Raw genomic sequence first — 18,670 nt, forward strand, 5'->3', positions numbered from 1 at the left:
TAACACCCCCAAAACATAATAATCTATCTCTGAAAACCAAACCAATTAATCGAAGGTACGATTCTCTCTCGCTCCCTCTTAGGGTTTTTCTTTCTTTCTCTTTTCCCCTCTCCATTCCAATCGAAATCTGTAAGTGGTAGATTTCTAGGGTTTAGGTGACTGTACTGGCAGGATTATAGTTCGAGAGTGGTGGTCAGAATGGATATGGACTGGTCTGAATCTAGGCACGAGCGACGTGAAGAGAGGGATGATGTGGACGACAAGGTGAATGGAGTTGAAAAATCGAGTAAGCATACTAGGAAGAAGAGCGGCAGAGGAGAGGAGAGAGAGAGGGAGAGGGATAGGGATCATAAGAGTAAAGACAGGGAACGGTCGAAGAAAACCAGCGATAATGATGTTGGTAAAGATAAGAGTAGAGATAGTAAGGTGAAGGATAAAGAATATGACCGAGAGAAGTCTAGAGAGAAGGATAAGGATAGGAAAGATCGAGGGAAGGAAAAGGAAAGGGAGAGGGATAGGGAAAAGAAGGAAAAGGAAAGGGAAAGAGTGAAGGAGAAGGAGAAGCATAAGGATAGAGAGAAGGACAGGGATAATGATAAAGAGAGGGAGAGGGGGAGAGAGAAGACTAAGGAGAGAGAGAGAGACAGGGAAGCGGATCAAGATAAAGAGAGGTCCAGAGAGAAGGATAGGGCAAGCAGAAAAAGCAACGAGGAAGATTATGATGACAAGGTTCAGATGGATTATGAAGATGAAGTGGACAAGGATAATCGAAAACAAGGGAAGGTTTCTTTTCGTGATGAAGATGATCAAAGTGCTGAAGGTGCATCAGCTGGAGCTCACTCATCTGCCTCGGAGCTTGGGCAACGCATTTTGAAGTAAGTCAATCACCACCGATGCTCTCTTTTTTATGGTTTGCATTTTTCCTTTCTATTTTGGATAATTTTTAGTATAATTTGATGAAATTTATGTTTGCTATGAGGATTTATTTTGGACGACTACATTTATTGCGAGCTGTAACCAGTCTAAATTAGATGTTTGTTACTTCCAAGAGTTATCCTTTCTTTTTTCTCATGTGTAACGCCAGTGTCAGGTGCTCCTGATTGCTTCACATATATACTTTATATTACTAGGGAAAGAGTTTCTATAATTTTTCTAATCACATAGATTTCCTCTCATGATAAAATGAGCATGCAGTTTCTTTTATGCATACATGCCAGGTAAAATTCAATGAGAGAAGATCTTGCCATTGAACAATGAGCATCTCTTGACAGTAGGTTCTGCTCCCTTGCTTTTCTTGTCATGGCCATTTTGTAGATCTTTAATGGTATGGTGATTAGCGAGGCACACTGGTAAAGGGTGGGCCAATCACAGTACTATGCCACTGTTGTGTGATCTATAATTTTCTTCATATGGATGATGGTTTTCCTCACATCCAATGTGGGTTTGTGCAATCAAAATATAATTTTGTGTCTTTTTATTACTTGTAGATTTTCCTGCTTTTGCTTTTTTGTTGGCGTCCTCCATTCCTTTATTAGTGTTAACTTCTTTTATGTTTCTTTGCAGCATTTTTCTTGATTTTGATGATGGTCTTCTTATTTTCCTGATATTCTTCAATTTATAAGTTCATCCAGCTTCATGTTATTGTTATGCCCTACTTATACTTTTTTTTTCCCTCAGGATGAAGGAAGAAAGAACAAAGAAAAAGTCTGAACCTGGTTCTGACATTTTAGCATGGGTTGGTAAGAGTCGCAAGATTGAGGAGAACAAGTATGCTGCGAAAAAGAGAGCCAAGCATCTCTCAAAGATTTTTGAGGAGCAGGTTTCCTTCTTTACTGTGTTTCCTGTATTCTGACTTCCTATGTATTATGATTTATTCCATGCAGTTTTGATTGTTGATACTATGCTATAAATTTTCTCAGGACAATATTGGTCAAGGAGGCAGTGATGATGAGGAAGCAGACCAGCATAATGCTTGTATGATCCTTTCTGCATTCCCCCCCCCTCTTTATCATTAGCCAGTCGTTTAAAAACATATCTAGAATAGATGATACATTTGTTTAAACTTGGTAGTTTTTCATAATCATCTGAATTTCATTAGATCAAATGAGTTGAACATGGTCTTATCTGTTTGTTCATAAAAAAATTCATTGAGAAATGAGATGTTCAAACTTCATTTGAGGACATCTACAGCTAGTCACGTTTTTATAACCCACAATTTAGTCTCTTGGAATTGTAATCGGCAAGTCTAAGGTCATATTCTTGGAAGCCAAGCCATAATTATTTATAGTTGAAATTTTAAGGTCTTTATATTTCTGTTTCTGGCTGATTGAATCAGTTATATTTTAGCTAGGAGTTATGGCTAATGCTGTCAGATTGATTTATTTTTATGATGGAACCTTTTAATAGATAATCTTGCTGGAATCAAGGTTCTTGATGGCCTTGACAAGGTATTGGAAGGCGGAGCTGTTGTTTTGACACTCAAAGATCAGAATATACTTGCAGATGGTGACATCAATGAAGGTAGAAATAGTTTGGTGTTTCCTTCTTATGTTTTATGCCCCAAGTTTCCTAAAATGACAAAGCATTTTCGTGTAACAGAGGTTTTTGGTCTGATGTGGCAGAGGTTGATATGCTTGAAAATGTGGAAATTGGAGAGCAGAAGCGCCGGGATGAGGCTTATAAAGCTGCTAAGAAAAAGACGGGTATCTATGAAGACAAGTAAGCTGATATTACAAGAAGATGTTCTACCACAGTTTTAAATTCTGTAAAATTGCTAACTACTTCGAGATGTCCTAACATTTTAGGTTCAATGATGATCCTGCTTCAGAGAAGAAAATGCTTCCGCAATATGACGATGCCAATGCAGATGAGGTTGGATTTTTTCCCCTTTCCCTTTTCCTCCTCTACCTAGTGTGGTTTCTGAATTATTAGCAAAAAATGATCATTGTCTATTGGTGATTATTGTCAGGGCGTAACTCTTGATGAAAGGGGCCGCTTCACTGGCGAAGCAGAGAAAAAGCTGGAGGAGGTACGCTGGTTATCTTTTTAGTATAGATTGAGAAGATATGTGTGGTTACACTGGTTCTCCTTTTAGTAGAGATTGAGAAGATATGTGTGGTTTATGTTAGCATTTCTGATGAAGGGACCATTTATTATTTATTATTTTTTCTCTTTTGTAATATTTCCAGCTCCGCAGAAGGCTACAAGGTACTTCCACAAGTGCTCGCTTAGAAGATCTAAACTCATCTGGAAAGATCTCATCAGATTACTTTACTCATGAAGAGATGCTTCAGTTTAAAAAGCCAAAGAAAAAGAAATCTTTGCGAAAGAAGGATAAGCTAGATATAGATGCCCTTGAAGCAGAAGCTGTGTCGGCAGGGTTGGGTATTGGAGATCTTGGTTCTAGGAAAGATGGGAGAAGGCAGGCCATTAGAGAGGAACAAGAGAGATCTGAGGCTGAAATGAGAAACAATGCCTACCAATCAGCTTATGCTAAAGCAGATGAGGCATCAAAATCACTGCGACTAGATCGAACTCTACAAACTAAAGTGGAGGAAGAGGAAAATCTAGTGTTTGCAGATGACGAAGAAGATCTTTATAAGTCATTAGAAAGAGCAAGGAAATTAGCTCTTAAAAAGCAAGAGGCGGAAGCATCTGGTCCTCTAGCAATTGCTCACCTTGCCTCCACCACTTTAAGCAGTCAAATTGCAGATGATAAAAACCCTGAAACTGGAGAGTCACATGAAAACAAACTTGTGTTCACCGAGATGGAAGAGTTTGTCTCAGCTATTCAGCTTGCTGAAGGTATTTTTTTCTTAGTGTTTTTTTTTTGTTTCATAAAATATCACCAAAAAAAAACAAGAAGTTTCTGACAGCAATCTATGTTGCATTGGGTTTGCTATAGCACAACAGTATGCAGACCAGACAATCTTGCATATATTATGTTTAGCTGCACAACCATTTATGGCCATTCAAGGTTTTATGCTAGCTCTTAACTCTCTATGAGGAATGCTGACATGCTACTGCTCTATTCACCTATAATGTGATCCTTTCCCATCCATTTTATTGCATAATTATTGTCAAATGTGAATCTGACCTGTTATGATGCTTGAGATGGGCTAGAATCCTAAATCTTCTGCTTTAGTTGTTGGATACTATATATCTTGGTCACTGATTTTTCTGTTGCCATTGCTTTTTTTGATACCTGAAGTAAGGTGACCATTGCTTGTATTAGAAAATTTAACAGGGTGCTTTTGCTATTTCAGAAGTTCACAAGCCTGACAACGAAGATGTTTTCATGGACGAAGATGAACCACCAAGAGTTTCTGATGAAGAACAAAAGGACGAGGCTGGTGGATGGATGGAAGTTCCAGACAACAGTAAAGATGAAAATCCTGTCAATGAGGATGAGGAGATAGTTCCTGATGAAACCATACATGAGGTTGCTGTTGGGAAAGGATTATCTGGTGCACTGAAGTTGCTTAAAGAGCGAGGTACACTTAAAGAAAGTATTGACTGGGGTGGCAGAAATATGGACAAGAAAAAGAGCAAGCTTGTTGGTATCGTAGATGATGATGTTGGTACTAATAATGATAATAAGTTCAAGGATATCCGCATCGAGAGGACAGATGAATTTGGGCGAATTGTAAGGACTTCACTTGATCATCCGTTTACTTTGCACTTACTGTTGTGTTAGAATTCCTTAATTTTATTGTACTTTTTTTACCATTATGCACCTGGTGTGGAGATGGGACCTCCATATGAGCAGGTCCATTAAAGGAGAGTTGTAGGCCAAATTTTTATGGCATATAATTGTGTTTTGATTAATTCATTGGAGGCTTGGAGCGACCATTTTATTAGCCTACCCTATAGTCATTGCAAGATGTTAGGTTTATACCTTGGAATTTGTGCCTCACAGACTGACTTTGAGTCTCTGGGTGCTGATGAGTGAGCAATGGCACTGGTTTGGGGTGTGTTTCAGAGCTGTTACTGTGCCAGTTGGTTGGTGTTTTTTTTTTTCTTCTGGTTTGGGGGTCGGGGTGGGGTTCAAGTTAATTGCTTAAGAGGTTTTAGACAATAGGACTGCTTGTTTCATAAACTCATCTGTTTTGATGTCCAAAATTCAGAGAAGTGAAAGATTTATTTATGCATCTGGTTATTAAATATAAATTAGTCAAAGACTCTGGACTTTTGTAGTGACCTTGTACACTCGTAGAGTTTCTCTGAGGCAGCGTTCTTCAGTCCTACGATGCTCTACTTTCTATGTGTGAACATGTGTGGCTGATGTAGATTGCAGCTAAAGTTTTTATATGCTGACTCTGATTATCTAGCTATCTGTTTACTATTTTATGTTGTTTCCTTATATTTAACAGATGACTCCGAAGGAAGCCTTTCGAATGATTTCTCATAAATTCCATGGGAAGGGGCCTGGCAAAATGAAGCAAGAAAAGAGAATGAAACAATACCAGGAAGAATTGAAGTTGAAGCAAATGAAAAATTCAGATACACCATCACTGTCTGTGGAGCGGATGAGGGGAGCTCAAGCTCAATTAAAGACACCTTACCTTGTCCTCAGTGGTCATGTTAAACCAGGGTAAGATTTACATGTCCATTTTATATGTCAAAGATAAGCTGTTACTAATGAAAGGCGAGGGATATAGTTTGAAGAAGAAAAATGCTAATCATCAAGCACAAGTTGTTCTCCTATAAACAATTGATAAGAGTATTAACATGTTTTTGTTGATATATAATGCAGCTTTAGCAGCTATTCAATTGAGTCTTTATGATTATTTGCATTTTGCAGTGATAAGTTCATAGACTTGAAAAGATTTCTCACTTTGCAGTTGGTTTAAATGTACTTAACCACTGTATTTTTGATGAATTCTTGGTTCATCATGCCTTGATACATTTCAAAATAAGACTTGCTAGTTTCAGAAAGTTAAGGATTATAGAATATCATTTCTTCTGCATTTATCTTTCTGTATGACTGTATCACTACAGTTATCTTATTCACCTTGCTTTATGAATTTCATTTGCAGGCAAACCAGTGATCCTAGAAGTGGCTTCGCAACTGTTGAGAAGGATTTCCCAGGAGGCTTAACACCCATGCTCGGTGATAAAAAGGTCAGTCAGATTCATATATTGTTCTGCACTGGCATGGTTAGAATGATATTCAAAAAGTATGCTTCGCCCATGTTTCACTGTGCTGTGGATACCTCATGCTAGTTGCAAAAAACGACCTGATTTCTTGTACAATTTGTAGTGGTTGTGGTTTGTACCCAAGTTGAGAACTGTTGGATGTGAATACTAATTAGTAGTACCAGACATTGGTTCCTTTGGAAATTTTCTAGTGTCAGTAGGTTTTTTCACTTTTTAGGAATTTTTTCTTTCCTTTCTGGCAGAACCATTAACGTTCACCTCATCCTATCATCACAGCGGTTTTCAAGCAGCACCCATTTAGCATTACTCATGTCCTGCGTGATCATCTCTCTCTCTCTCTCTCTCTCACACACACACACACACCCACACCCACTCACACGCACACATACTGTCATTGAAAGGAAATGAAGTGCATTTTGGGACAGTTGAATACGTGTGTGCTGGGAATTGTTGGACTCTTTCATAATGCAATAGTGAGTACTATGATTTGCTTTAGAAGCATGCATCCCTGGAAGGACTTTCTCTTCTTCATTCCCCTCCCCCATTCCATCTGATTCTCTGTGCCATTTCTACCGTTGCTGTTGCTGTTTCTTGAAATTTATCGAGCCAAAACTATTCTTTATCCCAAATGTTTTCCTGGATACCACCAACCCTGGTATCTTAAAATCATCCATAAATTCTTACATTTTCTTGCTTCCTAAAAACTCCTGAAACCAAAATCTCGGATCCCAGCAAGCAAGCAACCGCTTTTCTGTCTTTAAACCTCAGTTTAGACAACTTCAATTTAATCCATGACCTTAACTCATTCACCATGACTCCTGTGTTACTATGTCCGAACCTACCACCACAAGGGCTTATTTCCTATGGCAGTTTGGATGTTCCTATTTCAAGAAACGATTTTACTTTGATAAGAAAGTTGTGTGCTCAGGTTCAACACATGTTGAGTGTCTTTCAGAATGGTCCTGGATAGGTTACTTGGACAATCTACAACTCTCACGCACCTTTTCTTTTACCTTCCCTTGGGGGAAAGGGCTTTCTGACTTTAGCACCCTTGCATTTTTATTGCACAATGTCCGCCTGCCTGCTAATATATGGTTTTGTTTTTTTTCCTCCCAGGTTGAGCACTTCTTGGGGATAAAGCGCAAGCCTGAGACTGGATTCTCTGGTGCACCAAAGAAGCCTAAAATTTGAAAGTCTAGTTGAAATTTTCAGCTGGCATACATACACATACGAGCTCAGAAGGCGTCCTGAAAAATTGCCAGCACATTATTCAGCTTGACCCTAAAAGGGCAGCATTTCTGAAAGGGATATTTTTCTATTTGCTTTGGTGGTACGGTTTATAAATTTTTTAAAAATGACGAGACTGATTGTCTAATTTCTTGTGAGGATGAATGTTGAATGCTTGATGGAGAATCTAAATGAAGATTTTCGAACAGTTTCAAATGTATGATTATCATGCTTAGGTAGAGCATGCTGCTTCTGTCAGTCTCATCTATGCTGGTTTTTTGAAAATCCAGATATATAAAGTATAATAAGATTGCCATCTGCCTGAAGCAAGTTTGTGGTGATTTAGAAACCCTGCATGACGGGGTAAGAAATAGGAGAGCTTGTCTTGTACAAGGTAAGCAAACTAGCTGTGACTTGTGTTGCCCAGAATTCTATTTTATAAAGAGGGCATTAAGATGGGATTTATTTCTCTTTGGATATTGAGTTTCGTACACGTTTCAACGTAATATAATTAATTAAAAAAACTATAACATCTAGTGATTTTAATGTGGAGTAACACGTGATTCATTGATGTTTGCAATAGTATTTGAGATGATTGTAATAGTATTTGAGATTGGACTTGATTTGTTACAATTTCAAACTAAAGTTTGATATTGAGTCAACTTTTTATTTGAAAAAATAAAATTTAGTCTTATTTACTCAAAGTAATTGAAGCTGAAACTTGAAGATCAAATTTAAAACTGAAAAAAAATTCAACATCTTTTTTTCATGGTGCTTTAGGAGTGCTTTTAATTATTTTAGTCTCTAGGGTTTTTGTTTATTTTAATTTTGGTGGTTTTCATGTTTTTGTTCAAAATTTCATTATGTTCATGATTGGCCCCTAGATTTAAAAGAAAAGAGGGAGGGTCACAAGAAAACATGAAAGGAGAGAAAAAGTGATTGAATGATCACAATTCAACGATCAAAAAAACTTTGTTTTTTATATTAATAAGTTTTGTTTAATTAAAAGATTTTTATTATGGTGTTTTAAACCCTCCATCTTGATAGAAAAAGTTGGGCTTGATAATGTTTTTTTAAAATCAGATTGATTTTTTATTTTTTTGAGATTATTAATGAATTTATTGATGTCTGTAAGATTTTTTTATATATATTTTCGGGTGAAAAAAAAATTAACAATGAGTTTTTTAGGTAAAAAATATCATTTAAAAAAAAATTATGAGCATCACATGTTGTTCGTCTCGAGATTAGCCTTATAGGCTCGCGCACTCCTGACCTTATTTTATATGGGCTAGGCCGAAACATTTAGGTTTGGTATGTAAATGCCTTAGATTTTTGTTTATTTTGATTTAAATTCATTTAAATTAAATAATTTAAAATATATTTAGAAAAATATTTTATCATATACCGGTTCACTTTTTACCTTGAAGCAATAAACCTCAAAACCAAACCAGTGATGTAATACATCTTGTGATTCAATATTCACGTACAACTTCCGACGCAATCCACAAAATGAAAATCAATGAAAAGCAAGACTATTTTAGTTCGAATCCTTAAAATTGATTTCATTAACCTACCACTAAGCTATCAAAATTATAAAATACTTGAAGAGTTTCTTGCTCGTGTTAGTAGTAAATGCATATAGATGTTGATCAATCAAGCTGGAAGATTTGTTGAAGTTGCTGTAGTTGCCCAAGCTACTCTCTAGGTGCCAAGTTCAAATTTTGTGACTTCGTTACCATGGTAGTCATAGATGGTGTTTCATAGCTAGTGGTAGTCCTCCTCATATCTGAGTTCCCACCTGATGAGATTGGCATTGAGGGACCCCTAGTTGCAGCCCTTTGCCATGAGTGAGAACTCATTCCCGAAAGAACATATGCACGCCCAGAGCGTTCATATAATTCCCTGGTTTCCATTCTCTTCCTGGTTTCTTTCAACTCAGCTTCTAGCTGATTACATAGATCATCTCCTGCTTGGGCAGAAGCTGTAGATAGAAGAGTGGATAGTTGCTCTGCCAGAAGAGCCTGTGCACCCTTTAAATCTCCCATTTCAGCCATCCTTTGTGTCTTGGCAATAGTTTCTGTCACTAGCAAACGATTTCTTTGCCTATCAACCTCCAAACACGGTACCCAATCAGTAGAAGATAAAAACTGAGGTCGTCGTATCTCAACTCTCTCACCTTCTACTTCGACTGTATCCGTCGACACCGAATCTTTCTGAAAGCCTGAAACATCCACCAATGGCATGTTTTCCAACATTTCCTCACCATCAACAGCTGGAAATACAGGAATTGAGAGGAACACTAAAAACTCCTTCTCCTCTTCTGCATATAAATCTCCGATATCAATCGTAGCTTGGTGTCCCTGATCAAAAATTTTATTCTTGTGTCTCCCAGAAGGGGTCGACAAAATCTGCACTCCTGGTGATGCTGACCTAACTTTGAGTTGAACGTCCCGGGCCACAATACTTGTAAGACCGCCAATGCATCTTGCAAAAGCATCTTGTAAAATGTCAATGGACTCAATGAAGGAAAATGTGCCGCCGGATACATCAGATATAGCATGCATTGCAGCAGAATCATGATCCAATCCAAACCCGAATGTGTGAATTGGGAAAGTTGGCTGCCGAGACTCCTCTCCAGATGCATTATTGCTAGGAAAAATCAACTTTAGATATTCCAATCTATTATGTGTACTGTGACTTTGTGTATCACAACCATCAGATAAAAGGATAATGCTTGCAACTGAATTATGTTGACGCCGTTCTTCCAGAACCCGAACCCCTTTCCTGAGCCCTGCAACAATATTAGTTCCACCAGTTGCAGAAAGAGAGTTTACAACACTTATGGCATCTTCACGGCCACTTCCAGACATTGTTCTAAGTGGTAAGATTCTTCGAGCTGATGAAGAGAAAGTCACAATCGAAAGTCGATCTGAAGGGCCTAAGTTTTGTATGATAAAGTTGACAGCACGCTTGAGAAGTATCAGCTTGCCTGCCATGCTACCACTAACATCCAACACATTTACAATATCAATTGGTGCACGGTGATGAGGTAGAGTATTATCAAGCGGAGGAGCGAGAACACGGACAAGAACACCAAACTTAGAGAAAGATTCCGAAGCAGAAACAGCAGGATACTCTGGTAAAGTCTTCACAGTTATAGCATGGGGTCGAGATGAAGAGGGTTGACCTTGAGAAACATCTGGGACTAGTTCATCGTCTGAGAAGTGATCCGGCTCAATATGAACTGGAGATGCATTAGGTACATAAGCATGCAATGAACCACTACGTTGAAAACTGGGGACATTTTTTGGCGCTTGAAAAGGCACATCTTTCCATTTGGAGCGGCAAACAGGGCATCTGAGATTACCATGCTTGACATTGTCAGCAATGCAATTGAAGTGGAAAGGGTGAGAACACTCAGCATAAAAGATGGCTTGGCCTTGCCCTTTTTTCAAACTCGTCAAGCAAATGGCACATTTTTTCTGTGATAATGAGCAAAATTATAGGAAAAGTCAAAAAGTAAAAATCTCAGCAAATTTAACAGCATGAATTCTATTAAGCCAATGTAGACCATCAAATCAAATGAATGCCAATTTTTGTTTTATCAGCACAAGTTCCTCAATTTTGATTATGTAATATCCGACTAACCAAGGAACAATTTGTTTGTTTGTTTTTTTCACAATATCCTTCTACCTTCACCATGTCAAGAACATTGATGACTATTTAAAGATGTTCAGAACCAAAAGCCAAGTAGGCAATCAAGTTTATGGCATTTCAAAATCACAATCAAGATTCAAAAGGCTCATAAAAGCATTCATCTATGAGCCAATGGAGACCTTCTATACCTATACTATGAATTTCAAGTTTCTCATTAATTAAGCATCAATGGATTTAACTAAAAGCAAGCTAGGCTAAGCATCTCAAGCCTCAACCACTTGGAAACAAAAGTATAACTTTATTAAATTACCTCTAAACTTTTGACTTAAAAGACAATCATGAAACACGCAGGACATTATTGTGTTGATCTGACTTTTCAACCAAAAACTTGCAAAGCTAACACAATATTCGATTTCATTAATGTATTCCTATTGTACACAAAACAAAAATGGTTCCTTTCAAGCTTCAAAAACGCAACAATAGCATGCTTCTCAAAAAGTCAAGCCTTAAAGACAACCATTTTAACCTTGACGTCCCCACTTGACCCCAAACCATAAACATTACCATGTGCCACTGTCCTGATTTTCATGCTGTTAATAAAACAACAATTTACTCTCTAATTACTTAGTTAGGTTTGTGATCTTAGTAAACACTCTCCTAATTTTCATGCAGTTAATAAAACAACAATTTACTCTCTAATTACTTAGTTAGGTTTGTGATCTTAGTAAACAGCGCATTCAATTAAATCATTGACTTTGTGAAGCTTCCAAGCACCACAATCAAAATAATTAAATACAAATTTCAACTACCCCGAGCAGCTGGTACTTCAATGTTATTCCAATGGTCCATTTACTGCATCACATGAGAAACGTGATCTTCTAAGCAAGCTTCACCCACTCTTACCAAAACACCCCTACTCAGACCAGGAAAAAAACTTAAAACACTAGAGAAACACAAGGGCATCGTCGTCAGACTTCAAACTCAGCTATGGATGCCGAACTCACAAAAATACCAAGTCACAAAACTCAGTTTTTACGCGGCAAGTAAAAAGAGAAAAACTCCGGTCACCGGGCAGTTAAAAAAATAAATCACAGTATTATGTCAACGCTAACAAAAGCAAAAACGAGAGGGAGAGAGGGGATGATTACTGGAGAAGAGTGGAGACTGAAGCTACGCGAGAGACGAGAACTGAACGAGGATGATGATGATATTGTTGGAAGTAGTGGAGGAGTAGCGGTGGCGACGCGGGGATTTTCGGTGGTGGCAGTTGTGTCGTTGGTGGGGGACCTGGGGGTGGAGAGGAATGAGAGCTTTGACTTGAGGGATTTTTTGAGTTTGCGCCATGCGTTAGAGGCCATTGTGCCTGGTTCAGACTAAGGGCAAAACAGTTTAATAGGGAGGGAGGGAGAGAAAATGTTAGGTTTATTAGCATGAAAAAAAAGAAAAAGGAAGGAAAAGATTGGAAGGACAAGAGATTTTCGCAAATCAAAAGGGATATTTTCATGGCAAAAGTCAAATTATTAATATATAACATTTAAAATAGTTTAATTTAGCTTTTTTTTCCTTTTATGTTACTCAAATAAAAATAATAATTTAAGAAGCCATTTTGTATTTTATATGGAATAAAAAAAATTAGAAAAAGAAAGTTAAGAATTTCCTTTTATTTTATTGTTTTTCTCACAAAAAAAAAATACAAGAATGCCTATTTATTTTGACAAAAATAATTTTAACATATATAAATATTCTCTTAAAGACTCAAAATTAATAAATTAGAGCTATTTTGATAATATGTTTTTTGATTTTTCATACAGCTCTCCTTTGGACTCCTAATTAACATCAGTTTAGTCAAAACCATCTTATTTATGCTGATTGTATTTACGGTCTGTTTGGCACTGATTATTCTTCTCTCCTTTTTCTTTGTTTTTTTCCATTTTTAAATGTCAACATCTTATGCTTTGTTTCAATCCTTCAATTCGTTTGGACCACCTATGCTGTATAGATAGAAGCGAGATTCACAATATATGAGAGTTACAGATTAAAGGAATGTTTCTTTGGTTTAAAATATTTTATAAGAAAATATTTTATAGATTATTTTATACTTATTTCTTGTAAAATATTTTACGAGTAATTCTTAAACTTAATTCATTTACTGAAAATATTTGTAACTCGTTAAGTTTTATAAAATATTTTTTAAATAGTAATCTATTTACAATATCATTTCACTATTTTAATCATCATCTCCATTTCATCACCACTACCACCTCACTAACAACTCATATATTATCACCGTCATGTCACTACCACCTCGCCCTCTTTCTCTTTATCCATCACCATCTAACAACCACTGTCACCTTTATTATCATGTCACCACCTTCGTCACCTTCATTGCCATGTCACCACCTTCTCTTTGTCCACAATAACCGCAATTTCTCCATCTTTATTGGAGTTTCATTACAACCACCACCTTCATGTCACCATCATCGCCATCACTATCTCTTTTTTTTATTATTGTCATCTTACCATTATAGTTGCTCTGTCACCACCATCATCTCACCACCACTACCATTAAAAATATTTACATATAAAATATTTTATAAAAAAATATTTTTCACGAAACAAATGAACCTTAAAAGCTATTGTTCCTTTTTTAAAAGAAAAGGAGATGATTTCAATTCTAATTTGATTTAGAAAAATTGATATGGAGGGAAATAATGCAAGTAAAAAAGCGTTTTGGTGATTAAAATCTTTAAAATGGATGTAGAAAATGTTGGAAAGATAAAAGGAAAAAAAGAAAAGAAACAAGAAACAAAATAGTATTGCTATGTGATAATCCAAGTCCAATGAACCTTATGGTTTTGAAAACATTGAATAATGAAGTGAGTAGACTTGTAGATATAAATCATTGCACACACGTGTGTGGATATTTTCTTTGTTCAACTAGGCTCTTTATTTATTCATTTGTTTTTGGAAAGAAAATTACATAATTTTATTCTAATTACATTTTTCATACCCGAATTAATTAGAGCTATCGCAATTAACAACTAAATAAGATTATTTACACGGTTGATTGAGCCTTCCATCCTTGACTCGGTTTATTTCTATGTAATTTTGATTACTGGATTGATTACAATCCGTGCTAAATCATATATGTAAACAACTTGCTATAGTAACCATATTTTGATAGAGTACTATTGATCTTATTTGATTTTTTTTCTGAATTTATTTCCTCACAATTTAAACTATTAAATTCATATTGAATTTACTATCATCAATGGAGTGTTGGTCTAGCAGTTAAGGCACTGTTATATTCCTATAAGCAGAGGCGGAGGTATGTTGAGGGCTAGGCTGAGCTTTAGCCCAGGTCAAAATTTTATCAATAATTTTTTATTAGTTTTATGTTAAATTTTTTTTGTAATTCTTGATTGAGTTATCAAAAAATTCTGAAAATTTACGTGAAACCTTCTAATATGATGTTTTAGCTTGAGTTAAAATTTCAGAATTTTTTGAGAAATTCAGAAATTTGATAAAAAATCACAATTTGATTAATTTTACGTTATTGGGCGTAATTTTCAATCCGACTATCAGATTGAGCTGAAATTTTATGAGGGATCTTAAAATATATTGAATAAAATCTGGTTAAAATTTTAGGACGAACGGAGCTTGATAGTGCTAACAAAAAAAATCATCAAATAAAAGCAAAATGACTCATTAAGAGTAAAATGATTATTTTCCATTGAAAAATAAAACAAATCAGCTCTTTCTTTCTTTTATAAGTTGTCGACTGGGTAGAAGCATAATAGAAAAAGAAAGAAAAGAAAAGGTTAGAGAGAAATAGAGAAAAGTAAGGCAAAAACATAAAAAAAAATCCAAGAAAAAGAAAAGAAAAGTGAGAGAATAACTTTGTAAACTTACAAAGTCCAACTTAAAAAACACTAATATAAGAAAGAATCAAGTGAAGGAAGGAAGAATTGAGAGAGGGAAAAAATTTAATTACTTTGTTTTCCAGTTGACATGTGATTGTTATTTTATCCCGGTTGAGGGTTGTTACAATATCGATTCAGATTCGATTATAGATGAATTATATTTCATAAAATATCGAAGGATATAACTTTAATAGTGAGTTTATTTTTACTTTCACTTCAATTTTATGTACTTTTAAATTTATTTTTTTAATATTTTAGGTAGTGTATTTGAATTAAAACTTTACTATTAACTTTAAAAATTCATGTATATAAGTTAATAATTAATTTTAAAAAATATTTATATATTTATTTAATAGCCCAGGGCAGGAAAAATTCCTGGTTCCGCCCTTGTTTGTAAGGTTAAGAATACAAGTTCGATCTCCAGGAAGCACACTTATTGGGAGCGGCAGCCATGAATCTTAAACGGGACTAGTCTTATTCTTTAAAAAAATGTAAGAATATCCAAATAAGAAAAAAAAATATTGAATTTAATATAAATCTTATTGGGAAGCACTTGTTCAATGCACGAGACGTTACGTTAGAAATCAAAGAAAATTCTTTTATGGTATTGACACATATTCATTGGGAGTTATTTGTGTCATTCTCAACTTGGTCCGTTGAATTAGAAAGCACTCCTGTTATATTAATACAATATTAATATTTAAGATAGCGTACGTATCTTGTGACAAAAAAAATATAGAAATAATAAAAATAGAAAAGATAAGACAAAGACTGAGATAGGGATAAAAATTCCCATTAATAATGCAAGTACATGTATAGATTTTCAACAATAAAAGAGGTAATTAACTTTCTTTTATTTTCTTATTCCTTTTCTTCCATTTAATTAAAAGAAATAAGTCATTAAAAATATCATAAGAATTAATTACAACGGGCCGACACATGGACCAGGACTATACGGCACGAACTCACATGGACATGGGCCTGGGCTTATGTTGGGCCAAAAAAGCAGTAGAATATGAGCTGGCATGATGACACGGTCCATTTTACAGCTCTAGGTAGTTTGTTGATTGATCTTCTTCTCATAGGCATATTTATAACCATTCTTGTGAATTTTATACATCGCCTAATATGTGAACTAATTCCTCTCTGTAGTACTCCGGGGATAAGATATATTATTTTTTACTGTTTAAAATAAAAATACGTGTCAATGTTATTTTTTTATTTTTCTAATAAATTCATGGAATTTTAAATTAATACATATACTTTCTATTTTTATTCATTCATTCATTCATTCATGTATCTAGTTAACATGTGCAGACACCGATTCCAAGGTACTTGATATAGAAAAATTTAGCCCAGGAAATTAAATAAGAAAACCCATATTACCCAATTGGGCACGGTGACATGTATATTTTTTTTTAAATATAATGGACAAATATACAAAAAAGGAAGCACACAGTCTCTTTCCCAAATAGTCATAACGCTTGGAGAGTTTTTGTTTGCTATAAATTGATCCTTCACAGAGGCATAAAAACCATTGTCAATGATGTCTCCCTTCTTTCAAAATTTGTTTGTCTAGCAGCTGCACCCTCAGGTATCATCCATCTTCATTGTTTTTTTTTAATCTTCTTAATTTGTATGTTTTTTTTGGCTCCCATGGAATTAATTAGTATTTAGTAGGGTTTATATACTGGGGCTTGCTGCTAGCTTAGGCCTTTATTAATTTTTTTATGCGGTAAAGGATATCTTCAAAACTATGATTTTGAAGTTCAAAACGATGTTTCATGGTATGATTTCTATGATCATGAAGAATCGGCAAACAAAAAAACAATCTTTATTACTTCTGCATTCTTTTATGATTGTGGAGATGATTTTCTGTTTGGACTAGCTTGCGTGTGTTTATGTATGCTGCCAAGCACTACACTACTGTTTGGTTTCTTAGGACTCAATCAAATACTGTTAATTCTAATTTCTAAATCATCATGTTACCTCCGGCTAGAACACGCACACACACACACACACATATATATATATGATCAGTTCACTCTCAGGATAATGGAATCTGAAGAAATTTCTCCTGTTATTTTAATATCTCTTGATTTTAGTTATATTTTACTCTAAATTTGTCTTTTATTTTATATCTGCTATGAATAAATTTGCGACTGCAGTATAAAACCATCAGTTTTTCTCTTTCTTTTTCTTGAGAATCAGTATAAAACCGTCATAAATAGGCTCTTAGTTTACTTCAAGAAGCGATTAAATCAATTCACAGATTCACTTGAGATTTAGTTGCTCGAAGTAGGGAACTCTTATTACTCAATTGCTCATCATCACAGGACAGGGAATGCAATATCCAGTTAGTTATTTGAAATTGCACAATTCTTCATAACTTTATGAAATATGATACTGTACTTGCAATGGAATTTCGCAAGTTTACCTGATTGGTTTGATATCTGCTATGGGATTAATAAGATATAGATTTGGTTGTATTACACTCAGAATATTTTTTTTTTCTCAGCATGCCTTAATTTCTTGTTTGTAACCAGGAATTTTAGGTGTCTTTGAGTACCACAACATGAATTTACTGGAGAATTTTGACAACAACATGATTTTTGTGGAGAACTTAGACGACAACAAGGTGTTTCTGTATCACGGAGACAACACTATGGATTTACTGGGGAATACAGATCGTCTGGAAGATGATTTGTGGGAAGCCGAGAGAAGTTACTTTCAGCACTCTAATCTCAACTATCCACCTCCGATTCAGAACAATATGCCTCTCCATGGCATGTACTTTCCTTGTCATCCTCGGAATTTTCAAGCTGAAGTGTATGGTCTGACCAGACAACATCAAACTGCACAAGATGTTGAGGTCATTGATGATGATATTGCTATAATCTCGCCCAGCATGTTTGACCAAGTATGACACTTGACACAACGGTAATGATTTGGCTTGTGTTCTTCGAGTCTCTGATTGTCTTTAAAAATGATCTCCCTCTTAGCAGGCCAGGAAGAAAGCTAGGAGAAATACTGATGCAGTAAGGGAAAACATAAATATCGTCAATCAGGTTCATGCTGCTATTCACTATATCTTCGGTTTCCTGTAACCTCAATTTAGCTATCTTTCAACTTTGTTGTCAAGTACTTAGAAACTTCTAGGAACCATTAAAAACTTAAACTCTAACCAATATCATTTGGTTTGGCAGGCTAGGAGTGTGCTCCAATTCCATGGATTGTTGTCCCAGCCTGTGCCATCACCCCAATTACCTGGATTGTGTCAAACTATGCCACCACCCCAATTCCCTGGATTTTCTCAGACTGAACCACCAGCCCAAGTTTCTGGATTGTCCCAGGCCGTGCCACCACCAGCGGCACCTGCATTTCGTTGCCCAATTTGTATGGATGAGTTACAAGAAGCAACATCAACAAAATGTGGTCATGTTTTCTGCAAGAACTGCATTAAAAAAGCACTAGCTGTTCAGAAGAAGTGCCCTACTTGCAGGATGAAATGCAGAGCGAAATCCATCTACAGGATCTTTCTTCCCACAGTCCTATAAAAATTCCTTGATTTGTTATGTAGTTTAAGAGACTATACTAAATATCTTTTTTTTTTGTTGTTGTAATATCACTAGCAAAGCCCTATATTGCCGATAAAATTTCAAGTTAATTTATAATAATAAAAAAATACAATTATTGTAAAAGTA

The 18,670-nt window shown here is 35.6% G+C and overlaps 3 protein-coding genes across 5 annotated transcripts; 2 read left to right on the forward strand and 1 right to left on the reverse strand.

Moving 5' to 3' along the window:
- LOC7477810 (SART-1 family protein DOT2) lies at positions 1-7,606 on the forward strand. 2 transcript variants are annotated; one of them, XM_024583509.2, is made up of 12 exons: positions 1-875; positions 1,678-1,819; positions 1,920-1,974; positions 2,407-2,520; positions 2,622-2,718; positions 2,805-2,871; positions 2,969-3,028; positions 3,189-3,804; positions 4,269-4,645; positions 5,373-5,593; positions 6,039-6,123; positions 7,276-7,606. In XM_024583509.2, exons 1-12 carry the CDS (start codon positions 199-201, stop codon positions 7,348-7,350), a joined length of 2,586 nt encoding a protein of 861 aa, XP_024439277.1. In that variant the 5' UTR covers positions 1-198; the 3' UTR covers positions 7,351-7,606. The 2 variants fall into 2 exon arrangements, with proteins under 2 accessions (XP_024439277.1, XP_002297938.2); XM_002297902.4 differs by having other exon boundaries at positions 2-875; positions 4,266-4,645.
- A 1,216-nt stretch (positions 7,607-8,822) lies between these two features.
- Positions 8,823-12,520, reverse strand: LOC112326296 (E3 ubiquitin-protein ligase WAV3-like). Of its 2 annotated transcripts, none has more exons than XM_024593893.2 (2): positions 12,192-12,520; positions 8,823-10,868 (listed from the first exon to the last, which is right to left on the reverse strand). In XM_024593893.2, the coding sequence occupies exons 1-2, from the start codon at positions 12,399-12,401 to the stop codon at positions 9,081-9,083; spliced, it is 1,998 nt and encodes a 665-aa protein (XP_024449661.1). In that variant the 5' UTR covers positions 12,402-12,520; the 3' UTR covers positions 8,823-9,080. The 2 variants fall into 2 exon arrangements, with proteins under 2 accessions (XP_024449661.1, XP_024449660.1); XM_024593892.2 differs by having other exon boundaries at positions 8,823-10,743; positions 12,192-12,490.
- A 3,881-nt stretch (positions 12,521-16,401) lies between these two features.
- Positions 16,402-18,670, forward strand: LOC7467031 (E3 ubiquitin-protein ligase complex slx8-rfp subunit slx8). The gene is made up of 4 exons (XM_002297903.3): positions 16,402-16,560; positions 17,513-17,886; positions 17,972-18,034; positions 18,173-18,670. The coding sequence occupies exons 2-4, from the start codon at positions 17,542-17,544 to the stop codon at positions 18,521-18,523; spliced, it is 759 nt and encodes a 252-aa protein (XP_002297939.1). The 5' UTR covers positions 16,402-16,560; positions 17,513-17,541; the 3' UTR covers positions 18,524-18,670.

This window comes from Populus trichocarpa, chromosome 1 (assembly GCF_000002775.5).
Source record: "Populus trichocarpa isolate Nisqually-1 chromosome 1, P.trichocarpa_v4.1, whole genome shotgun sequence".
Lineage (NCBI taxonomy): Eukaryota > Viridiplantae > Streptophyta > Magnoliopsida > Malpighiales > Salicaceae > Populus > Populus trichocarpa.

Coding starts and splice junctions, on each gene's coding strand:
- LOC7477810 (XM_002297902.4), top strand. CDS start 199: ATGGATATGGACTGGTCTGAATCTAGGCACGAGCGACGTGAAGAGAGG. Junction 2,521..2,621: donor AGATGGTGACATCAATGAAG/GTAGAAATAGTT, acceptor CTGATGTGGCAG/AGGTTGATATGCTTGAAAAT. Junction 4,646..5,372: donor CAGATGAATTTGGGCGAATT/GTAAGGACTTCA, acceptor TATATTTAACAG/ATGACTCCGAAGGAAGCCTT.
- LOC112326296 (XM_024593893.2), bottom strand. CDS start 12,401: ATGGCCTCTAACGCATGGCGCAAACTCAAAAAATCCCTCAAGTCAAAG. Junction 10,869..12,191: donor TCAGTCTCCACTCTTCTCCA/GTAATCATCCCC, acceptor TCATTATCACAG/AAAAAATGTGCCATTTGCTT.
- LOC7467031 (XM_002297903.3), top strand. CDS start 17,542: ATGAATTTACTGGAGAATTTTGACAACAACATGATTTTTGTGGAGAAC. Junction 17,887..17,971: donor CGCCCAGCATGTTTGACCAA/GTATGACACTTG, acceptor CCCTCTTAGCAG/GCCAGGAAGAAAGCTAGGAG. Junction 18,035..18,172: donor ACATAAATATCGTCAATCAG/GTTCATGCTGCT, acceptor TTGGTTTGGCAG/GCTAGGAGTGTGCTCCAATT.